Below are 25,567 nucleotides of genomic sequence, written 5' to 3' on the forward strand. Positions count from 1 at the left end.
AACTAAGTGCAAGTTTCAAAGAGCACTGCGTTCTGTTGTTATAACTCTAAAACCTTATAATCCAGATTATCTAAAACACCAACTACAGAGGAGAACAAATCACCACAAAGCCACTCCAATGAGATGGATCCTCTCCTAACAAAAAAAAAAAGCCAACACAAAAAAATCCTCACAGTTCCTTCTAGTGTGAATAACTGTCAAATCTGTAGGAGAAATGAAGCTAGAGAGCTCACTTTCAGAGACACAAAACTATTAACCAGAACAACAGCAGTCTCATGTATCAGTGCACTGCGAGATGGAATATTTAAAAATTCCAAAATGAGATTTTTCCTAATGTCACAGCACCATTTGGGTCTAAGCTATGAAAGATCTCTGCTATTATTTCCAGTTGCCCACTGAGATGCTATGCTTATGGAAAATGTTATTTATTTAGTAGTAGGCATTTCAATACAACACTGACTGAGAACCTATTTTATTTTAGCTAAGCGTTTCTAGAACTTGACAGTAAATGATATGCATGAGCCATGTTGACTGTCATCTTCCACTTTTAATTTGACTGTCAGACATACAAGTTTCATTCCAATTTCAGCACCATAAGCATGTTGCGTAAGCTGCCTGCTAAAAGCTGTTCCAGATGGAATGACAGTATTTTGTAGGACCCCAAAGATGTAGCTATAGAGAAGAATGTGTCAACAGCATTGAAAGCATGACCTTTTTCCCTGTTTTTTTCTTTTGTCAGCAGTTCTTATTTCCACCCTATAATTTTTTCACATTCTTTGTAAGATAGGCCACGTGGGAACAAGAAAGAACTTAAGTCTCTCAGCCATCTTCCATCATCTACAATCACATCTACCTGACTATACAAGGCAGGCAAGCTTATATTCAATCAGGTATCTTCAAAATGACACCCAAGACACAAAAGTTATTTTAAAGAGGAAACAAAACCCAGGCCCCTACTTACATAAGTTCCAGAATGATGGAGAACTTTGAGGGTTTTCAAAATAGATACTTTCATGAACAGCCAGCAAAAAAGCCTGCTCTCCTCTTGTTGGAAACAGACTTTAGAAAGCAGCACATTAATAATGAATTACTTCCTTTACGAATTGTACATTTTTTACTGATAATTTATATACTATATTAATGTCAAGGAACATTCATTATTAGCTCTTATTAAAAAAAAAAAATCACAAAAAGTCTACTTATCCTTCTCAAATAAAAATATGTAAATTACACCCTGTGCTCATCTTAAACAATACAGGTAAAACAATACACTTGCTCTGACACGTAGGCTGTGTGAGGAACCCAGAGAGGAGTTTTCACACACACCCGTACCTCTGCACACTCAGAGGAAATTACCAGAGGGCACTACTTCTGCAGGTCAATTCAGCATTCTGAAGTATTACAAATATTTCATTTACATTTCTGAGATTTTCCTCTACAGGTTTTGTTGCTGTTCTTGTTTTTTAAACAAAGGATACCACAGTACAAGGAAGGGGGGGGAAAAAGCAGCGCAGGGTTGAAAAGCAACAGCAGGAATCGCGAAGGAACGGCTTTTGTTAATCTGACAGCCCTCAGCTAGCTGCATAGTTGGATTTATAAAAGGTTCTTTTAGAGCAGCAGTTTTTCATGGTGTAAGAGTGCCACACAGCTCTGGTTCCTGCAGTGCCTCACACCAACAACTTCAAAACTAACTCACTGCAGATGTCCCTATGATCATCTAATCAGACATCAAAAGGAATACACTGACAACCTCCTGCGCTGATTAGGAGTGTTCTATATATGTTCCACAGCGTAAACACACACACAGTAGTTGCTTTAAAAATGGATTCACTCACATCAGAATTCCCCTTAAAAAAAACCCTCAAACTCTTTGGAACTCCCCAGCTGAATGACAGAAAATTCTTTTAAATCTTCTGTTCTGTTCCACACAGCAGTATTTCAAGAGTATTTAAATTATTAACAGGAAAACTTTCACCAGGAAAAATTAAATGCCCTCCAGAATTTAGAAGCCACACCACCTCAAGGAAGCAGTCTTGCCTCTACCCTGCAACACACACATTCATACCTAAGATGTGTTTCCATCTCTACTTTATTTGTTGTCTAATTAGTATATGTCAACAAGCACTGGATTTAAAGCAATACAAGTGCACCATCCTTCCAGCACTGCCAGTTCCTAAAGGACTATTATATTTCTCACAGTATCCGGCTTCCTTCTCATAGCCCACCTCCTGGAACACTTAAATGGGGGCTTATAAGAATGATGGGGACAGACTTTTTAGTAGGACCTGTTGCAAGGTCAAGGAGTAATGGTTTCAAACTGAAAGAGGGCAGATTTAGAGTAGGTACAAGCAAGACATTTTTTGCAATCAGGGTGGTGAAACACTGGAACAGGCTGCGCTGGGAGATGGTGGATGACCCAACCCTGGAAATGTTCAAGGTCAGTTGGATGAGGCTCTGAGCAACCTGATCTATTTGAAGATGTACCTGCTCACTGCAGGTGGTTGGACTAGATGACCTTTGAAGGTCCTCTCCACCCAAACTATTCTATGAGTCTATCATGTAACTACAGGAGAATTTCATACTGAAATTCTAACACATGCAAAGGGACCAGAAATTAAAACTACCTGACCAAGCTGGGGTGAATAAACATACAGGACAAAAGTTTTATCTTGTAAAATCAGACAGACAATACGACCTTCATGGCAGCGCAGTTTCTTAGCTCAAGCCTTAGCAAAAACCTGCCAGATCAACCTAAGTTAGAGACACATCACTGTGTCAAAAAGGACCTTTTCTTCCCTGCCCTCCTTTTAAATGGTCTGACTAGATGAAGCAAGATTTCTTTTTATTATAAGAAAATACACATACATTTTGATAGTGCTACTGATAGTCTTCATCTTAAAGCCAAACTCTAATTGAAGCATATCTGTATGTTTACATATGTACACAAAATAGCATGTAAAGGGGACAAATCATGGAGCTGCATCTCTACACATCTTCACATTATGCTAATCTGCAGACACTTAATCAGGAAGGCTAATACAGTACAAACACAATTAATGGCCAGAAGAACCAGAGGTGTTTTCAACCCTCTTCAACAAGGGCTTGAAACATAAAAATGTTCTGATTATATGTGAACCTTATCCAAAACTGCAAATTATAGGTCCACAATGCATAAAATACAGTCAATTTCAAGTCACATCTTGGTAAAAATTGAAACTGTATTGAGCCACTGGACCAGCTCTTCAATTGATCCAGCATCTCATTGTATCTTTAAATATGGATAAATGCAATTTAATCAGCCATTCCCATTGATTAACTCCAAGTTAACCTACGTATTTATCGAGGAAACATGCAACTCTAAAAGAAAAGAAAGGCAAGCAGAACATAGCATCCCCATAATAATCAGCAAGTTAACAGGAGGGGTGAAACCTTAGTCTCACCAGAATTAATGCAAAACTCCCATCAACTTAAATAGGTCTACAACCCTCCATCTAAAACTCATGACCTTTCAAGTCTTAAGATAATAGAGAAGCCTGTCCCTGGGCAAAAAGAGAGCAGCAAAAGTAATAGCTCCAGAAAGGAAAGTTAAGATGTTTTAATTATACCTTAGCAATTATGTGGATGAACTGGACTGAGCAAAAGCAGCAAAGTGTATTCTGCTCCCTGAAAAGTTCAAAAAACAAACCAAGAGAACCCCACACTTCAGATTTTCTGCCTTACTGCATATCAGGTAGAGGGACTGAGCCAGGAACTTCTGACTCGAGCCAGACAACCTGAAACCACAGCTCCTCCCCAGCAACTTGGGGTCAAATGTTGAACAAGTGTTAAATGGCCAAAGAACGTTTCCTTCTTCTGAAAGACTTTGACTGTCCTGGGTTTGGATGGAATATAATTTTCTCCGTAGCAGCTGTTATAGTGCTGTGTTTTGGACTGAGGAAGAGAATACTGTTGATAACATTCTAATATTTAAATTGTTGCCAAACAAGGACTTTTCAGCCTTTTCAGTGGCCTGCCAAACAGAAGGCTGGGGGCACCCAAAAAGCTGGGAGAGGACAAAGCCAGGGCAGCTGATCCAAACTGGCCAAAGGGATATTCCATACCATATGACATCATGCTCCATATATAGCAGGGGGGTTGGCCAGGAGGCAGGACAGCTTGGGAACTAGCTGACCATCATCTCCAAGTGGTGAGAAATTATGCTGCTCATCACTTGCTTTGTATATTCTTTTATCATTATTATTATCTTCCTTTTCTGTCCTATTATTATCATCATCATTATTATTATCTTCCTTTTCTGGCCTATTAAGCTGTCTTTATCTCAACCCAGGAGTTTTACTTATTTTTTCTTCCTTTTTCCCTTTTCAGTTCTCCTCCCATCCCATTGGGGGAGGCAGGAGGGATGGAGCAAGTGAATGGTTGTGTGGTTGTTTTAGCTGCTGGCTGAGTTAAACAACTACACCACCTCAATAGCACAGCATGGCCTCACTACAGGGAAAATGCCTGGTGGAAGACTTCATGCCCATTGCTAACCTCTTTCTGAAGCCAGGCCATTCACAGCCAAAAAGCAGCTGGACCAGCACTTGGCTGCTGCTATAGCAAAGCTATGGCCACTGAATTTTTCAAAGAAAAAGCATTAAATTACGCTTCCCTGAGGTCCTCTCCGGAGACCTAGGGGGGGAAATTTCCAGCTTTAAAGCCTGGCAGGGATCTGTGAGTATATCTAGACTAAGAGACTTAACAGTTGCCTTCATAAATTAACAAATTCACTAACAAATACCTTTTCTTCAATAACAAATTCAGATGTTTATTATCCCTATTTTTCCCTGATTATAGTCTCTAAATTTCTCAGTGGCAGCTATCATGATAAGAAAGGAGAGGTTTGGATGAAAAAAGAAGCTAAAATTTTGTACCATCTGTTAAATGACTTCCAGTCTGAGAGAACAGATGCTGGACTTCACTATCAGTTTTTGATTGATCTAGAAGTATTTTGTTAATTGGGGCTAAAACTACGGCTAAGACAAAATAACTGTCACAGAAAATATGAAAGAATAGCTTTAACTCTTCTCAAGTTACCTGTTCACTCAGGAAATGATTATGTAATTGTGGTAATCATCATATGGCGTGAAAAAAAATCCTCCTCTGAATGAATGGGACAATATCTAAAAAAACCCACCCCAGAATATATACCCTGCTTAGATTCTATACATACTGTGAACAGCTCAAATAGATCATTAGGTACATCCAACTGAATTGGACAGCAATGTTCTGTTCTTATATTACTGCATGCTCGCTGTTTTATTTTATGTGTTACTTACTGTATGCCTGTCCCACACTCTCCTAGAGGCAGACCAGTGCTGTCTACAGAAATCCAGAGGATAATCATCTCAAAAAATCTCATCATCTACTGGTGTAGCAGTATGTAAGACAGCACACGGTCTAACTTCTGAGTATTTCTACACAGAACCAAATTGCCGGTTCTACATGTGCCAAATACCAAAATGCCAGAAGAGCCAAAACAATTAAGCTAATTATGGAAGTCAGATTCAATTACAAAATAATTGCTAAGATAATTGTGGCATAAATACAGAGACTGAATTTTTACTACATGGACTGAAAACTGTTTCATCTACCCACAGCTCTGTTTTTTCTAACTTGCATGTGACTGCAAGGAAAGAGTTTAATGTGAAAAAGTATGCATTTGTGGCAAAGGAAATGCAGAATTAATCTTAAATTTTCAGCAACAATATACAGAACAACTTCATTTTCTCTAGATACCACTTTAATACTTGAGGGAGAGAGCACAGCTATATTCAAAATGCAATGTTCAGTTGTTTGTGCCATGTTTTTTCATTTGTCAGATATTGATTCTTCCTTGTTTTAAAACAATCTGTACCTAATTTAACCTACGTTATTTAAGCTTCCTATGCTTCCCAAAACATTATGCCAAAGCATATTTCAGTATGATTGACGATGAGAGTTTTAGAAATGGTACTGTTGCAAAAATAAGAGCTGGTGTAGTGTATTTTGCTGTTAACAGATTTTTACTTTAACAATAAAAACTTTCAACCTTCTGGGTCTTTTCTCCCCCCACCCCCTACACAGCATTTTAAAAAAAAAAAATCTGAGGGCCTCCTCCACTGTTGTTATCTATCCAACTTTGACCATTATCCCTACAGCTGACAGAGGGATGCTCTGTATTTCAGGAGTAGAGAATTCCTTTAGGCCTAGAGAATTCTTGCATGCTAATGCAAGTCAGTGAAGCATGGTGAGGTTTTAGCCTACAAATAAAACTGCAGTCCTCATGTAATGGCATAAAATGCATGTGTCACTGCTAACATATTTTTAAAAACAACAACAAACCCCTATCCTTCTCTCCTTGATAGTCAAAAATAAAGCATCCAAAACATATCCTTAAACACAAAAAACATCACTAACTTTTCCACTTCCTTCCCCAGTCTTCATGGTTATGTAATAGCAGGGTCAGCATTACTTACCAACACACTCACTTCACACTTTACAAAGAGACTGACATCTGCACTGTTAACCCAGAGGAATCTCTGTACGTTCATTTACCAGACTGTCAGCATTCCCTTAGCATGTGTTTGCAGCAAGTACCAAGAAAAGTCTCTCGGCTCAAACTGGTCTGACAAATGACATAGGACACTGTCAAAGTTCAGCCCACTGTAGCATCAGAATGTACTTCTTGAGTCACTAGTACTTTTAAAACTGCACCACTTAGCAAATGACACAAGTCAGTGCAAAATAAGAAGCATGCTAATTACATAGATGCACACACATTTGGCCATGCAAGAGAAGCAATGAACAGTCGACTGAAATTCTGTGCTGGCCTTCAGAGTTAGATTTGAGATTAAGAGCCATAAAGTATCATTTATATGCAAGTAATCTGACTTTCTATTTACTTACCTTATTCACATGAACTTAACTGGAAATAGAGTCTTAAAAACATCTTCAGTGCCTGTTACTGACCCCTGGTTCTTTCCTTCTGCTCCCTCGTGTCAATACATCCATTTGTGGAACCCTCCTATAAACTAGTTGTGTCCTAGCCTGAAATAGCCCCCCTCACTCCAAATGAAGAAGCTGGGGGTTTCTAAGGGTGCTTTTCTGTTTTGAAACAACGCCAGTGAAAGATTTGTTTACACAATTGTGGACAGAGAGTGAACTGCAACACTGTTTAGGGAAGCCAAAGGGGAAAAAGCATAAATTTCACAGCAAATGAAAGCAGGTGCAACTGCACCATTACTGAAGCCAGCATTCATTTGGCACAAAGCAGTGCAGAAGCAGACCTACCAGAGCTTTCTAGGCAAACACCAAGGCTATGAAAAAGCTGTTTTGCTTGGTACATTTATGTATCCCAGTAGACATTCAGATACAGAAACACCTTCCCCCCACACAAACTCAAAGCTTAAGACCTTAAAACTGCAAAGTAAAAAAATATGCCTCAAGGGTGACCAAGACAGCATCACTTTCAGAAGACAGCCTGCAATAGTATTTGATTGTAAGTTACTGCATCCTCACTAATTGTGTCATTGCACTAATATTTAGTAGTAACTATGTTCAAAAGAAATTTTTTCCCCAAAAGCCAAGAACCACACTGTAAAACAGAGAAGTGAGAGAAAGAAGAGACCATGCAGGACAGAAGCAGGGTGCTAAAGGCAGGCAGAAGTGCCATAACAAGGGAAGTGAAAAAAATGCAAGATTAATGACAACTATTAAAGAGGAAGTATATTTTTCCACTAAGCAGAGGTAAATTGGACAACATGTTACCAAATGAATAAACAATTGCAAAAAGTTCATATTCCCCTGCCTTACGTGACCAATTAGGTTTATGTAAATGCCTTATTTTAAAAAAAGGGAACCACTGTTAATTTGACTGCGTCATCTAAAATAACCATTTTGTTCACACAACATTTTCTCCTTTATAGACAAAACATATGACACACACTGGTTAAAATCCAAATTCATACGTAGCTTACGTAACTGCTATAGCAACACGTAAGGACAGTTTTTCCCCTTAAGAATAAGGTGAGTTATATGACACCTACCACCACAACATGCTTCAGACTGTGGTCATTGGGATGAGAAGCACCTGGGTGGAAGTCAGCAAGCGGGCCCAAAGTTGGATCGCTGCTCCTTCGGACTAGAAGTGGTGTGCCTATGAAACAAAACAAAGAGCAATGGTTCAAGGATGCTACAGGAACACAGGAAACATGATTTAATGGAAAGAACCTATATTTATCTGTGGCATATCCACCTGATAAATTACTAGATTTGATGGGTTGTGTTGTTTAGTATTTACTAAGCTAAAGAACATTTTAACCTCTATTATACAGACTTCCATCCACAAGCTTTTAAATTAAGTAAAAACTGCTGACAAACAAGAAAAAAGGCACCCTCTGAGAAAAACAAGTAGCTGGATATACCTGTGACTACAGATACCACCAAGTTCTGACAGGGAAATTGTACGCTTGATGTAAGGAATAACTGTGAACCAAAAAAGAACTGGCCTGCTATTGTTAGTTCATACAACTGGTAGTGGTTACTTAACTGAACTAGAACGTGGTCTATAGCTTTTCACTCCATACTATGGAGAGTCCTCACTGTGCTGTTCTGCATTAACCCACCACACTGGGATCTCTCCACCCAGTTTTCAACTGTTCCTTACTTCCTTTTGGTGTATGCCCATAAGCCATACTGAGCAACTGCTGGCCTCTCCCATACCAATTGTACAAGCCACATTTAACCTGTATGGAAGGTCACTTTGAATACGAAGGTGACCAGACATACATCTATATACACAGATACAAATTTTATTTCTATAATCTCCCAAGATGCAACAGTCCCTCACCACCACTTCTGTGCTGTCCCAACCCGAGGCATGTAAATGACAGATCAGACACAGCTTTTTGGGTACAGAGGCAGCCAAAGGATAAATGGATAACTCACTCCATTAACTTCGTTTTATACCTAACATGCCTCGGGCTGGCTCTGCAGAGAGTCTAAATAAGGATATAAAGAGAAGAGAGAGAAGAGACTTTATTCACAGCAGATCTGCCTCCCACCACCAACTGCCAGGATTCCCAGGGAACAGACGTAGGCACTTGCAGTTGTTTCAGAAAAGCAGTAGACTAAACAGCTTCCTCTTGCAGGCAACTCCAATTAGACTCACCAACTATTCATGTCTATTCACGTACTGTCTGGGAACAACCTCAAAGACCAGCCAGCAGCTTCTAGCAACACAGATGTCCAGTTAACCAGAATATATGGGTGCTATAAAACACTCCCTGCAAAGCTTCCAGGTGGGGCGAGAGAGAAAACGTCTTTAGTAATATGAGAAAAGAAATACATTATCCAAGATGACATTAAACAAAAATCACGCCCACCCCCCAAGTATTTAAAAAAAGAATCTATCCATGAGCAAACAAAAAGTAATGCAGAGAACACTGCTCTCAGACAGGGATTTTTCAGATGTTGCAAGTGAGCAAAAATAAGATTATAACTGTCAGTTATAATATTGATTACAGAGGCTGGGACTGATGGCAGTCATAATTACTAGATCTATAACATAAGTTTGAACATGCAACCGTTTCCCCATTAGAGAGATGCTAACAAACCTGGAGTGACTGTGTCACGTCCACTCTCAGCACAATTTTGTAATTAGAGATGGAATAAATACCAGCACCTGATGCTGAGGAGCAACCAGAGAATCCAATCTCTTACCACTTCCTCACAGTAAGCAACTGCATTTTCATACACAGATAGTCTCTTCTACCTCCAACACTTATGCAGGAAATCAGTAAGAAAACCAGAAGTAGGACTTAAATTTGTGTCCTGGTATTGAGGGAATGGTCAAAAAACCCAAAAGGTGAATACTGTTTTTTGTTCCAAGTGATTATCATCTTGATAACAAGAACTATGCATGTTTTTACTAGGAGATTCTGAAGAAAGGGGATTAACAAACTTATCCATTTTATGTGATTTTCCAAAGGTGTCAGTAGGTCAAAAGAAATCGAATCTCTCCACTCAAATATTCCTGATCTTCACACGGTGCTGAAGAGAATTTTTTTCCCTGTAAGCATATTTGATTAGAAGGTGTATAAAAGCTAAAGCCAAGAAGTGTTGGATTTTTAAGTTACTCCTTTAATATAAATACTTGTTTCCTTAAAATAGTTTTCCCATGTGTGACCACAGTGCTTCTGGTGACCTGTATCCAATTTCCAGACTCTCTTCAACACAACAGTGTAAAAACAGATGCTGAGACACTTTTGTATGACCCAGCATAATTTAGTCTCCAACTCTTTGCCCTTCTGCACACTTGCTAAATATGCCTAGAAAGCCCTTTGCATTGCTAGTTGTGTTTGTAACTTTCACAACTCACTGACCCCTATTCCAAATCCAAATTCAAACACACTGCCGCTTATGTTCAAGACCATCATTTCAGCCCCTTTTCTCATTTTTGACTTCCTTTTCCCCACAGTGAGAAGAGGTTAAAAAAATGTTAACCCAAGAGGCCAAAGATGGGGAAAGGGGGGTAGCAACCAACCCACCCACATCACCAAACAAAACCAAAAGCAAACCCAACCCAATTATATCAAGCTCAGTCCTTCTCCCAAAGCCAACACTGGCATTAAATTTCTCTTTTCCCGGAATTGTCTTCTACAAGCAACAACTCATTTCTCTCCCCCATCTCTGTGACTGCTGGGGGACAGGACCCTCATTTGCTACAGGGCTTCCCAGCTTCCACATCAGTTGAAAGATGTCTCTGTACCACATCATTCACACAATGTTTGTCTGGTAAGACGAGACCATGCTTCTGCACTTAGCTGCTCCCTGTATTGACTGCTGCAATGTGCTGTTTCCACCACACCCCAGCCCTCAATTTGGAAGACCACCTTTCACTTTGTTTTCAAAGTTTGACAGCTGTAAACTGCGAATGGGATAATGTCAGTTTGCTTCAGTTTCTCTGGGAAATGGTGACAGATAGCAAAGTTTGTAGGAGCAGCAAACTGTTCTCCAGTTTGTGAAGATGGCCTTGCAGCTATTCGCCATTGTTTCATTCCTGCAAGCTTTTGCTTACTGCCACGAGGCTGTGAAATTTATGGTGCTCATCTGCAAAGCCTCCCTGCTTGCACAAAACCCCCTAGACTTGTTGACAATTGTCTACAAGGCTTCCCCTTCTCTCCCAATTTGTTGTAAATTTTAGGGTCCTACAGATAATTTTATCTTTGAAGAGAAAAACAGAGTCTTTTCCTTAATTTTTTTAAATACCTTTACTGACATACAAAATCACTTCTTGTACAGAGATACCAGAAATCACAACATCTCCATGAACAGTCAGCTGAAGGCTTTAGCTAGAATTAAGACTCTAGAGCAAGCACACAAAAAAATCCCTTTTATTAGGCAAAAATTAATTGGACTAAAATACCCTCTTTAATAGGGGAAACAAAAGGTAAGCAGGAAGATCAGATGAAAGACTGGAGAAGTGGTACTCTCCCTCTTTGTAGGAAGAATCCCTTACAGTCTTTCAGGACAGCAATTCTCAGCAGCTCCCTGAGATAACCAACTATCCTCCATCTCCCCTGCAGCTCCAGTTGCTCCCCGCCCTAAGAACACCTTCCCCATCACTCAGTGCCTCCCAGCCCATGCTTCTACCCCACAGGCTCCTTTCTGTTTTCAGCCTCTCCCTGACTCTTCTGTACTGCACTTGCAGGGATCCTGAAAGCCAAACATGCTCCCCCACACTCTGGAAGACAGAAACTTCCCCAAATCCCACTACCCAAGACCCAGCTCAGGAGTCAGCCTGTGGCTCTTGCATATACATTGAGTTCGTTCAGCACTGTCCTCCTCAGACATGGATAAAATCTAATGAAAAACCATCACTGATACCATTTATTACAGACATGCCATAGACAATTACAGACGTTTTTACTTAAGAGGTTATGTCATCTGTTTTCTTCTGTCAGGCAACAGAGCATTGCCTTTTTCCTCACTGCTTTCCTTTTGTCACGTTTCCATGTTATTCTCCTCACACTCCTGCATTTGTGCTGAACATTTATAACAACCAGTGTAAGCTCAAACAGAAAATTCATCTTTTCCCTGAATGATGAGGCACATAAAAACTCCGTTCCACATCCCAAGCTGATCATACAAACGTTATTTGCAAGCACCACTGGTTTGTGCCAGGGCAATGCTTTGTGTTTTAAACTTAGGAGCTTGGTTTAAACACATCAGCTTGCCTCATTTTGCTGCATTGCATCAGGAATTTACAGACAACAGAAATTCACACACAAACAGGAGTGAATTTTTTTTCTCATGCTGACAGCTTTTAACCTCTCACCTCACACCTCGCTTCAGGGTGTATTTCCCGTTCTATCAAAGACTGCACAGAGTACCTTCTGTTATTGTACCACAGCACCTTCTAAGCACACGTAGATGTCTCATTCACAACGCTCACTCTTTGACAATGCTGATGAGAAAGTCCAGCAGTTTAAATTCCTTAAACTCTGTCATTCAATTTCAAGCCATGTAGATCGATCTTTTCCTCTTGCTAGCATCACCCTCAAAAATTAGTATCTACACAGACTCACGGTTAACAGTGTATTTTTCCTGAACTCTTATGTTTTGGAAATATTTTTTAACTGCAAATATGGTTGAAACAAGCATATGGTAGAAACCACACTTAGATTTAAATTGGTTACATTAGAAAAAAACAGAACAGAGAAGTTCTGCCATTTATGCACAATCAAACACTGAAAACTTGTATCAACACAATCACAAAAGAAACATCTCAGTCCCAGATGTTTTTGTGCTTTGTGGGTTGTTTTTTTTTTTAATTTCACCAAAACATCTGTAAAGAGATATCTTAAGCCCTTTGGCAGATCAAAAGTTAGCATCCAAGGTTTCTTAGCTGGCTAAGAAAAAGTGGTGGGTTTAAGGACACCATGCAACCTCAGATAAATGTGAGCTTTGGGGTTCAGGATCCAAACACAGTCAGAGGAACTGCTGAGGTCGAGCTGTGCCTCCTGGGGTCCCCTAAAATCTTCAGGGTCTCTAGTTCCCTGAGGGCCTAGGTCTCAGGCTCTGAGTTCTGGGACAGAATTTGATGACAACTGAGTATCACTCAGGGTGACCACTACCACAAAAAAACCCAAACAAAAACCCAACCAAACAAAAAAATCATTCCCATCCTTCCATCCTTCCTTAAATTAACTCATTTGCTCCATGTATCCCTGCTCAGGAAAGCACAATTTACCTCCAGACTGAAATCCTTTAATTCTTTAGGATTTAGGTTGCAGGCTGCTGTTACAGGGCTATATTCAGAAGGATGCTGAAGACCACTGGAGATTTATCACCCATGAGCATTTTTGGCAGGCTGTGCTATAATGCAGTCAAATTATGTACTAAAAATTGATTTTAGCATTAGTTTGTGTGCAAACACTCTCAACTGTCTGGTAAACTGACAAATCAAGGAACAGGAAATGCAAGGACATGTGGTACCACTGCATCAATGGGGACTAACATGAACTTGGTTGGTTGCTTTTTGCAGGTAACAGAGAAGAACTAGTTTAAAGAAGAACAAAAGATACAGTTGGATGGAATGCCATAAGAGGGTAGAAAGAGATTTACAATAAATCACCTACACAGTTAAAATCATAATTTTATATTCTGCTCCTCCACATAAAAATGCTGACTAGGACGGGAAAAAAGCTGTCCATCAAGAGTGTATCAAACTGTCAAATGGTAAAGGCCACACCAATGACAATTACTCTCCTGCCTGCTTCCGAATTACACCTCCCTGGACAAAGAACAAATTATTTTCTCCCCTACATGTGCCTTGATGCATTTTTTTTTTTAGAGCTCCTGAGTAAATCACAACAAAATTTCAAGTCAGAGTTGAAAAAACCCACCACAAATACTACAGGCACACACATGCACAAATATGAAATTACACATCAGCAGAGACAATTCCTGGCTGGAAGATCTCTGAACAATCACAAGAAAAACAACCACTGTTTAAACTGGAAAGACAGAATTAGTTTTAAACTGGTGCTGGCATGAAACAGTTCAGGCACTAAACAAAATATTCTAAGCAAGATGTTACCTTGCATTTAGATACAGGAAAGGTCACTGATATATGTCTATTTTTCCTTCTTCTTATCAAAGAAATCTCTCGTTAACAGGCATACAGACAGTTCTGTCAGTGCTTTTTGAGAGCTCTAAGCAATCAGTGTGGGTACAATTTGGTCACCCTCAGATTTATTGCTAGCCACCACCTGAGGCATCATGTAATGGCTCTGCCATGTACTTAAAATGTATCTGACATTAGCCTGTACATTCTGCCTTGTGACAGGACTGCACCGCTACTTTATTTTTTCAAATCTGTAATGCTCTGACAATGTGAGTTTAATGTTTAAAGCTAACTCAAATCACTCATAAATAGCGCCTATCAATACAATTCCAGATCCACAGCTATCTGTTCTTTCTAAAGTGCGCACTGCACTCCTAGAAATCCCATGGATACAAGATTAGATTAATGAACTAGGATGATGTAACAGTTAAGACAATTGACTTAAATCTATAAACAGACAAAAATCCATTTCCCACAAGCTCTCTCTTTTACATATGACCCCACTGCCTAACACCACATTGCGCTATCAACTCTGAAGTGTACCCTTTTCACAAAGAACAAGAAAAGTAACTACCTACAAATAGACACCAATAAAAGCTTTAAATGGAGATTGTTTTGGGGTGTTCTTCAGAGCCCTAAATTTCAAAAGAATTATTTTCTCTGGTGGCACAGGCCATAACATATTAAATCAGATTTCAATTACAAAACACAAGAACCATCATTTTTATGATCAGAATGAAGCTTCTGCTGCACTGTCATTGTCAGAAACAGTGGGGCCTAATGAAACAACTAAGGAGCATTCACACTTACAGCTTTTGGAGATTCAAAGATGAACACGTAAGAATCACCCACATATGTTATTTCAGTAATAAAGTTAATCTAGATGCCATTTTCAGGATCAAAATCGACATCCATGTAAAACGAAGTTACCTGTTCCTCTTAAGTCACTAGGATACATACTTCCCGACAGAAGACATACAACTAATGCTGTTACTTCCTCCTTGTTTCAAAATTTCTCTCAGGAAAGCTTCTAGCTGAGGGACAGATTTCAGTCTGGATCTCAGTCACATATTCTTTCCTTACACTTAAGGTCACAACACACATCAGGTCTAAATGTGTGTGGATCTTCTCACCTCTTTCAACACAGCGCTCCTATTTTTAGCTCCTCATGAGACGAGACAGGGAGCACATAGAGTTATTTGGGGGGCTGGGAGCACCATAATTCTGCTCCAGGCTTGGCTGCAGGTACCATGTGGAAGACACCGGGCAGAGGAGAAACAGCTACAGCAGAATCCTCCCGGCGCCAAGGATTAATCACCTCACAATGCACAGCTGGGATTATTTTTTTCCCCAAAACCAAAAATGTGCATCCCTATCTTTGCTAGGCAGACTGACTAGAGCTCTGTGAGAACATGCTTGCTACCACCAACAAGACTCAGGCTTTCTCTTATTCATGTCCAGATGAAGCATCTTTCTGTTCACACCAACATCTCTGTAGCCACACCATCACTGTGCACCTACTGACTGATGCACAGCCTCCAACTTCCAGGTACAGACGCGGGAGTAAGAATTAGAGCAGCTTCAAACATTTGGTTTCTTAAGTATCATTTTGGGGGAAAAAAATATTACAGTTTTCCTCCATACTAACAGTGTTTTTTTTGTTTTGTTTTGTGGTTGGTTTGGGGCTTTTTGGGAGGTCGGATGGAGGGGGTTGTTTTTTTTAAATGTAATCTCTTTCAAACAGTATTCAGATGTCAATGGTAACTAATATTTAAAGGCATAAATTGTCTTAGTCATCCAACTTGCTGGACACAGCAAAAAACATTCATCTTACTAAACAGGATTTTAAAAAAAAAACCCTGCATATTATCTCTGGTTACCACATTTAAATCAATCATTTTAGGCTAATATAGCCTATAAGATTTTAAAACTAATGGATCTCAGACTCTTGCACCTCATTTTTACTCACAGATCGAAAGAAGAAAATAAGCATTTCTTCTATTTCAATTCCCAGCCCATTTCTCAACTTCAAATGAAAAACTTAATGAACTGTACTAGCCGAATAAACTGACACAAAGAAAATACTCTGTGCACCTGCAAGAGTGGCCACTCTGCCAAAAGCTGGTTTAGCACTTCAGCTAACATCAGTTACAGGTGCTTATGCAGTCACTTTTCCACAGTTCAACAGTTTAATTTTCTTTAAAACTTTGGCAGCTAAACTTTACAGCTCAAATATCACACTGGTAGCGTTTTATTGCTAGTAGTAGTATAATAAAATACTTTTTTGACTATTTTAATGGTATTTTAATGGAGTATTGCAAATTACAGTATTAGCATAGGTTGTAGTAATATTTAAACATGATCTGTGTTTTATATATCTCACCTAAATTAAGAACTTTTGCTGCTTTGACGTTTCCTTAAAAAAAGCAGCCTGATTACTTTCTCTTCTGGTCATCATAAACTAGTTTTAGTCTCAAATTTCAAACTTCTTCCTGCCAATTTTAAAAGATATTAGGATAAAACAGTGAAATCTATTGAACTCAAAACTTTATAGGAGGCATCAAGGAACAATAAGAACTTAAGTGCATATTTGGTCCACCTCACCCATTATCCCACATCCAACAATGGTAGCAAAGACTCAGGGAGAAGGCATAACTGCCAAGTGGTGTATCCTACCAGCTTGCAAAGAAGTATGTTGGAAAGATTTCCAAATTAGCGTGGCATCTAGACCAACATATTTTAAGAGTAACCGATGAGCTGCCACCTCCTGTGAATTTGTCTAATTCTATTACAACTTACTGATTTTTGGCTTGTTACATTGAGTTAAATGATTTAGTTGAATGCTTCATGAAAAAGTCAGCTTAGGGTTGTTTTGCTCTGTATTCTACTAAACAATAGTTTTGTTCAATGCTTTTAGCTCTTGTGTGATGAAGAAAGTGAATAACCGCGCCTTTTAAATCTGCCTTCACGTTTAAAATGGTAAAAAGACTGTTTCTGTAAAAAAGTTTAAAAAGGACTCAATCACAGAGGGTCATTTGTCCCTTTTTGTGTGAGAGTTAAGATGACCAAAATAATCTGTAGGATCCATCTCTCTACTGAACATACCACAGCCTTCTTTTACTTAATGACTACAGTAAACAGACTTCCATCTAACGAAGTAATGAGTTACAAGAAGGCAAAACATAAATCAACAGTCAGCATTATCTATGGGAAAATCATGCAACATATTGGGAGGGAGATGCATCTTCTGCCAACTACGTTCAGGAGCAGTAAATACACAACTCTCCATTTTACTTGGCTGCGATTCTAGATATCTGTTGTGAGAAACAATCAAAATCTGAAGTGGCACTTCAAAGTGGAGAGACACACAAAAATTAACTATCAACTAAGGCTCTTGAAAGGGTAAATTAAATAGAAAGCATTGAGAAAGAACTACATGGAAATGGGCAAACTGACTGAATCATTCAACTGTTCCTTGTAACTCCTCTAATGATGGGTTCAGCTGTATACCAGAACACGTTCATATGGGAGCAAACAGTAAACAACCATTAGCAAAACAAACATTGCAAAAAACATGTGTAAAACTATACTGGTTTGGTTTCTTCAGAAAAAAAGTGTGATCTACTACCTCACGACTTTTAACTGAAGAGTTTTTATTTTTTTTTACCTTGAACAATTTCTAACTATCAATCAGCCAAGCTTGCAGATTCATTTTCAACCTGAAATACACGTTTTGCCATATTGCCTCAAAGCTACCACGTATAAAAAGACACATACACACTCCTTTGTGCTGCACCACAGCCTTCCAGTCTTACACTACACTGCAGCATTTCAAAACCTTCAGCTGCAAATATTTAGGTTACTAAGTGCCTTGGTCTGTTTCTTTTTAAGAGATGCCACCTTTCAATCTGTCTATGCATAACAATATACAAATGCTTACAAAATCAGTAAATTAGGCAAAAGTCTTATGAAAACCATTGAATAAGTTGTGTGAAAATGTTGTGCACACTTTGTGACATATTTTATTCCATCATTCTAGGTCCCATTAATCACCATCCCCCAAGACCTTCCCTGAAGCAACAGAAGGCTGGAAATGAACATCTCAGCTAGAGATGCAGGAAAATGCATAACTTGTGATGGACAAATATTTTTTTCCCTACTTCACATATTTACATGGGGATATTCCCTTTCCCCAAAGTATAGCAGATTAAACCATGTGCAAAGAGAATAGAAACAAGTGGAATAATTGATGAGAAACAATCTTTGGCAAAGTAAGAAGCTGAAGGACTATTAAAAAGAAAAGGGGTTCTCTGGTAACCAACTAGGCACATGAATTTATTACTTACAGTACTACTAAATTCTTGGGTATGGGGAACAGAAGGGAAGACTGGCTTGCTTTCTAAATGGACAACGCAAAGAGAAGAAAAAAATATATAAAAACATTTCTATGTATCTATATATATATCATTTTACAGAAAGCATTACCGTATCTTTTCCTGCAATACAAAGATAAACTTTAGCTATACTGGTACAAAGCTCATTTCCATGAATCAAGGACAACTAAGTAATACCATGCTTAAGTCATGAGGTCAAAACGTACCAAGCCTGCATTCTGACTGAAATGAAAAGTTATCTTCAAACCTTTAGCTTGCCTGAGAACAGAAACCATTTGTTTTAGGAACACAAGTAGACTTTAATTGATCATCACAATTCTTTAAAACTGGATTAAACTGAATGTTGCAGAAGAGAAAAATCTATCAAGTATAGTGTCATCCTCACAACACCTATAAAAAAAGAGCACAGAACACCATTTGATATCACTACTATGAGAGCAGCCCTCTGGTGCAGAGTAAGAGAATGAAGTCATATTTGCTTAAGGAAATAAACAGTGTTGCCTCAAACCACAGAGGCAGCACGTACATCTTCACTGCTTTTCTTTTGAAAGTTACCAATTTCAAAAATGTTAATTTTCCCTGAATCATACAGGAAAGAATTATTATATTCATGCCATACACTCAATGCACTGGCAAACACTGCTCAGCCAATAAACTGACACTGCAAGATTAAGATGAACAGTATGGCTTTTATGTAGGAAAAACTCTCTCCCCTACTTCCTGACACAGCATGTATGGTGTATACAAACATTAGCAACATTTTGCTTATCTGTTTTCATAACTTCTAAATAACAACAATCATTACATGGTTTGCTCTGTATTTAAAAACTATGTTGCCTGCATATCTGTAGTTTCTCAACACCAGCTTTGAAGAGGAATAACCAAATGTGTGCTGCTTAAAATGCCCCCAAACCTATTTACAATACTTTCTTTTCAAAGCATGCAAGAAAGAGAAGGAACTCTTTCCCAGCTCTGAAGTCTGAGCATAGAAACAGACGACCTCCATACCCTGGAGTAAACAATTTAAACTATCAGGCCTATCAAGGGAGAAACTTCCAAAGACTCATGGAAGAAACCTCCAATTCCCTTGGACTTCAAACTAAGGCAGTCATCTCTGCTGACTGACTTCACAACCCAAACACATGGGGCCACTCTAACAGAGAGTTTTGAACAACCCCCCATGAAGCACAATTTAAGATAGAGCAAGCCCAAAGACACAGGAATATATTATGCTCATTATGTACATCCTTTATCTGAAGGCCCTGAAACACTTTCAAGGAAGTTACGTAAAAGTTGGAAGTAACTGTTTCCAAATGTGAAGAATACACTGGCCACAACACTAAAGACTGCATCAGAATGGAAAAGCAAAGCTTTATGGAATAGTACTACACTTAGACCTACTGAACGTCCCCAGGTAGTCATCTGTTTTCAGGAAACAGATGTCCACTGTGAAGACACTACACAAAAAGTGTTCAGAACTGACTGTTCAAAAGCCCAAGTGCCTCAACAGAGCTTGACCTTCACTTCAACTATCATTGCCATTCATAAGCTTATTTTAGGAGAGAGAGACTGCATCCAACCATCATTTGCACCAAAGCATTCATTTGTCTGGAATGGTGATATAAGGAGTGTGTCAGTGGGTTTATACATCTACTGTATTTAAAAGAAGAAAATCTTGTTCTCGGAGGTTTGTTACATTGCAAAGGCATGCAAATCTTGAAATAAAAGTAAGAGCTTCAGCGAGAAAAGCAAGACACTTGTCCTACTTTGCAGTGAAAGCTTTCAAAAGGAGTTAAAGTCCTGTGGTTTACAAACCAAATTTATAACTTATTGATAACTGTTTAAACAATTATTTATTTATTTAACTAAACATGAATAAAAAGGTATAAATTCATTAAGATGGTTAATTTTACTGGAATAGCCAACAATCAAAGTAGCCTAATTGTATCTGCTTCTCATGCTTGTAACTCAGAAGAGTTTCAGGAACCTTCAACCTGATACCCATAAACGATAAAAGAGTAATTGAAAGAACAACAAAACATCACCACCATGAAGATACCCACACAAAGCTCACTTTTTCTGTCGCTTAGCATTTAGAAGTGTCAAGCATCACCAACTATGGTCTGCTTGCCTCCAGGCAAGACCATGACTACTTAACACCAAGGAGAGGAGCAGAAGAGCTACAGCTACGTTTGCGTGCACTTGACCATCATCAAATAAAGCGAACGAAAACACTAAACCAGTCATGATGGCACTTATAGCTCAAAGTGACATGTCCATAAAGTGAATCTCCCACAAGTCACTTAAGCACTCTCCTTCCTGCCCATGTGGACTCAAAAAGAAAAAACAAACCCAAAGACAGACAACCCACTAACTGCCCTCACAAAAACCCCCAAAAGGCTAAACCTCTGATTCCACTTTTCCTGTTCCACTACCTACCTGCAGAAAAAACACAAGCTATGAGGTGCAGAAGGAAACCAAAAGAGCCAGTAGGATGCTCACAGGTACACAGAAAATTCCAAGGCTTATATGAGGGCTAACACAGCTATAAGCATCTAAACTCAGTTCAGCTAGTTGAACTGAAATGTCTTATAAGAAATTGAAAAGTCTTCTACTGAAAGCAGAGCACCTGCACTGGTATGTTACAGACCTGTAAAGTTATGATGACACACTAGTGTTTTTATTATTAAAAAGGAGGCACATTTCTGAAGTGACTCACACTCATCAGGAATAACCAACCTGCAGCCAATGCCACCGCCACACAGCGCATTCCCTACAGACCAGCAGGCTATGAAGCAGCAGGCTTTCACTGGACATTAGCTTACTCACAGCCTGCAGGCCACTGCTTAAGTTATCATGGATGCACCAGTTTCATGAGCAGAAGATTACTGGCGGGTAGCCATTTATTTAGAACTTATTAAAAACCTTCAGTTTGAAGTTGGTAAACATCTAAACCAAAACAGTTTGACAATATTTTAGGAGGATCACATCAATTTACACACTTGTCACTGTGAAGTTGTGTTCACTTTTAAAGATTCTAACAATAAACGTGTTTGTATTCGAAACCTCAAGCTATTAGCTAGAGAACACCAGACAGGACTATTTGCACACACCATTGGCATCCCTAATATACATAACCCCATCCATCACGGCTCTCTAAAGATCTTAACACACTGCACCAGGATGTCATCCGCTGCCCCGGCAGAGCTACCTTTGAGATGAGCGAATGACTGTCTAATCGTACATCAGCAGCGAGACAGCAGTTCGGAACAGGGAGCAGCAGCAGTCGGTCAGCGAGGTCTGCAGAGGTAAGTCCCTACTCTGCAAAGTCTTCTCTGGTCAATGAGAAATATTAGGACACAATATGCTCAAAAACCAAACCAGCCAACTAAAACACACCCGAAACCAGTGCCAACAGAAAACCATGCTAGTTTAAGCACTCATTACTACCTACACACAGGAATCTCCAAGTATTCCATTTCAAACACTTGTTAATTTACTGGTTATTGCATCAATGAATATACTCACACACAATTTACCAAAAATCCAACATAATACATTTTACTCCTATGAAGATAGATGCTCAACAACAGCAACCAGACAAAATGTATTTATCTAAATGGCATTTCATTAGACAACAAAACCCACCATCTGTGCAGTATAAAGGAAATATGTATTTCTTAAATGACTTTGATATACCAATATTTTAAAAAATGTTATAGCATCACAATTAATCCTTTCAAAATAATTTTGTCTGATTATGTAAGCTCAGATCACAAGTGGCGCAGTAACAATACAGACCAGAAATGAAAACATTGTTAGACCTAGCATATAATCCCAGAGAGCACCATAGTCTTGTGGGAAAACAATTGTCAGCCATGGTCTGGCTCCAGTGAAATGGCCAGGATTAGTCTTCAAAGGATACACATGTCCAACAGCGATGCTTAAAATACTTCATGCAGGGCAGCAGAAGGGTCAAGGAATTGGACAGTCAGAAGACCATCTCTGACAGAATTTTGAAATAAATTCTTTCACAGGGGTGTTGTTACCTTACATCTACAATGGGCTAAATTCATGCAGCTAAAAAAATTTGACATCCTATGATTTCACCGTTCACAGTAAGGTTTTATCTGTCCACAGAACAAGGTTAAAAAGATGGCAATGATGAACTCACAACATTCCAGCACCCAGGGTTATAGAGGCTGCACTTTACTCCACTCATTTTTTCAAATGTGAATCTGCTATTTAGGCATTTAGTTGTCTGCATCATTCTTACCAAATTGTTGTGATTTCCACATCATGAATCTGCTCAGGGCAGTTCTGCTCATAAGAAAGTGTCACTCACAACAAACTGCTGCCAGTTCAGCTCCCAATATTCCCCACTTACCCACAGAAATACCAAAATAATTTCTTCAGTCCCAAACAGCTGACTGGACACAATAAATTGCTGTGTGCTTCTCTAAATTCTGTAATATCTACAGATAACTGCTTTATTGTCACTTGTATTTTAGCATGAAATGTATTCCAATCACATTTTCTGTCAAATGGCCATTTATTTGTATTTTCTTACAATAGATCTGTATTTATTTCATTGTCAATTGAAACACATGCATGAAGATCTTCAATGCTAAAAGTTCTTTTTGGTTTTGACAGGAGAAACTGAATACAATTAACAAATCCCTTCCAGCACTGATATTCTTCTGCATTATACTTGAATTATGAATGAAAAGTAGAAAGCAAACCAGAGATGCAACTGAACCCAAGGCCCCTCTGCAGAATCTTTAGCATTCTTCTGCTCACTAGAAAAAAAGGCAAGATACTTGGAAGATGTACACTGAATGGGAAACAAAATAAGCAATGTCTCTTCCCCCTCTTCAGGTTTCTACAGAGATGCAGCATTACTTGTCCAACCCATTCAAAAGCAAATGGGGACAGCACTGGTAATTCTCAGAAAACTAGTCATTAGGTGTGCAAAAGTACATGTGACATCACGATTAGGCTTTTGTCTCCATCAGAACAGGTAACAGCAGGTTTCAGTGCCAGGTGTTACATCTCCCAAATACAGAGAAAGTAAATTCTGGAGAAACAACTACTTGGACACTGTCACTGTTATGGTCATCATGCTTAACAGGAAGATATGGGGATGCAAAATCCACTAACAAATTGAGACCTATGTACCCAACAGCACTGAATGACTATGCTCCCCTCAGTAATTCCAGCCCTGAGTACCAGAAAATTCAGTTAAGCCTTTTCAGCTGTAAGAAACTATCAGGCATTGCTTACTTTGCAGTCTGAATTCAGACACTGTCAGCAACACCACCTGATAATCCATCTCTGCAGGGGTAGGTGCTCTTAACTTATGTTACAGGCACAGCAGATAATGTGTTCATAGTTGAAAGTCTTCATGCATTTTTGGTAAATTAAGAAACCCACAAATTCACATGTTTGAAAACAGTGAGTTCAAGTTAGAAGTAGAGATGTATTAATTTCAGGGAAAAGACAACAAATAGAAGACCATTTTCCTGAACTGTTTTAAGAAGATACCTGCTATGTATTAAGAAAGTAATTTGATAATATGTAAAATAACAAACAGGTTTTTGCCCTAAAATTTTGCCGGTATGTCGAAGTGGTGTAAGATAAAGTACTTACAGCTTTCAAGTCAAATACAAGATTTGCTTATATTCTGGCTCATGTCCAAAGTTACAGGTGGCAAAGGGGAAAATAAGGGTAACTAACCACATAATAGAAAAACTATGATTTCAGACAGCCACTCTGATGAGCATTGTAAAGAATATCAACCACCAAAATAAAAAAATCTGAAAGTAATAACAATACAACAAAACAAAAGAAAATTCCCCATCATCACCATCTCCATTTAGCCAGTAAAGGCTTTAAGACTAAGTATGCCATATGATTAACTTAACTGGCTCAAACACACACTGTATAAAAACAGAAAGAAGTTTGAATGCAGTATGGCATGTGCCTTTTCTAAAATCAATGCCAATTCTCTCATGTTTGAGAACAACAGTCTAGAGTTTCACATACTTAAGCATCAAGCTATAAGTATTCTCTGAACAGAACACTAAATGGACATTGTTTCTACATAAAACTGTGGATCTGGTTTCACTGAATACAAAGCATCCACTAGAAATTAACAGGCAGAATTGTTCACAATCTGACAATTTCTGTAGCAATGGGTGTCATCCCTAAAGGCACTCTGCAAAAATACCCTAAAAGGTAAGTGCATGACAGTTCTGAAACACAGCTCTGCCATGGAAGGCAATGCTTGCTACATACACATTTAATCACCTCCTTGCTCCCAAAGGAAGAACACCTTTTAAAAATTATTTATTTCAGCTAGGAAGCATGAGTCAATTCAATAATTAGACAAGGAGCCAGACTACTGTGGCTCACGCATCAATGATATTGATGCAACCAAATTGTCCTTCTTTTTCTTCATCTACTTTTCAATTTGCTTCTAGTGGAACTAGGGACATAATTTAAGGTCCAGGGACTCATGCAGGAAACAAAGGCAAAAATTAAGTCTAAAGAACTATAATCTGTGATGTAAATTCCAGACAAGAAAACAATCACATTTCAGAGTGCAGGCTGATTTTACAGGACGGACAGGTAGAAAATCTTTCATTTACCTTCCAAGATAAAACAACCAAAGAGAACCCTTGAGATAAAGACATTATATTTATCTTCTCTGTTTTAAGCAGCAAGCACCTATTTGAACTTCAAATATGTATTAGTATTGCATTGAAAACAAAATAGCACTCTAATTGCTTGCTATCTAATGTTTTATTCCTTCTCCTTTACACTCTATAAGAGTGCATTCCATGAATGCTATGAAAATCAAACTACCTGGAAGTCACTAGTGAGCTCCAGAGTCCCAAGCATTTAACTGTTTTAGATAAAACGGTGTCTTTTCTCCCACCCTCAGTTTGTGTACAGCAGTACGCTAGACAAAGCACTTATTTTCTTTTTAAATAGGGCTCAGAAGTATATAGGAAGAGTCTCCACT

At 38.8% G+C, this 25,567-nt stretch overlaps 1 protein-coding gene across 1 annotated transcript in view; it reads right to left on the bottom strand.

Moving 5' to 3' along the window:
- Positions 1 to 25,567, bottom strand: part of PARD3B (par-3 family cell polarity regulator beta) — a gene marked incomplete at its 5' end in the record, with an annotated part of 406,028 nt that overhangs the window by 254,024 nt on the left and 126,437 nt on the right. Inside the window, one exon of the mRNA XM_084264986.1 lies at positions 8,064 to 8,173. Coding sequence (XP_084121112.1) covers positions 8,064 to 8,173 — 110 coding nt within the window. The remainder of the gene's footprint in view (positions 1 to 8,063; positions 8,174 to 25,567) is intronic.

Source organism: Gallinula chloropus (assembly GCF_964237585.1).
Source record: "Gallinula chloropus genome assembly, chromosome: 5".
Lineage (NCBI taxonomy): Eukaryota > Metazoa > Chordata > Aves > Gruiformes > Rallidae > Gallinula > Gallinula chloropus.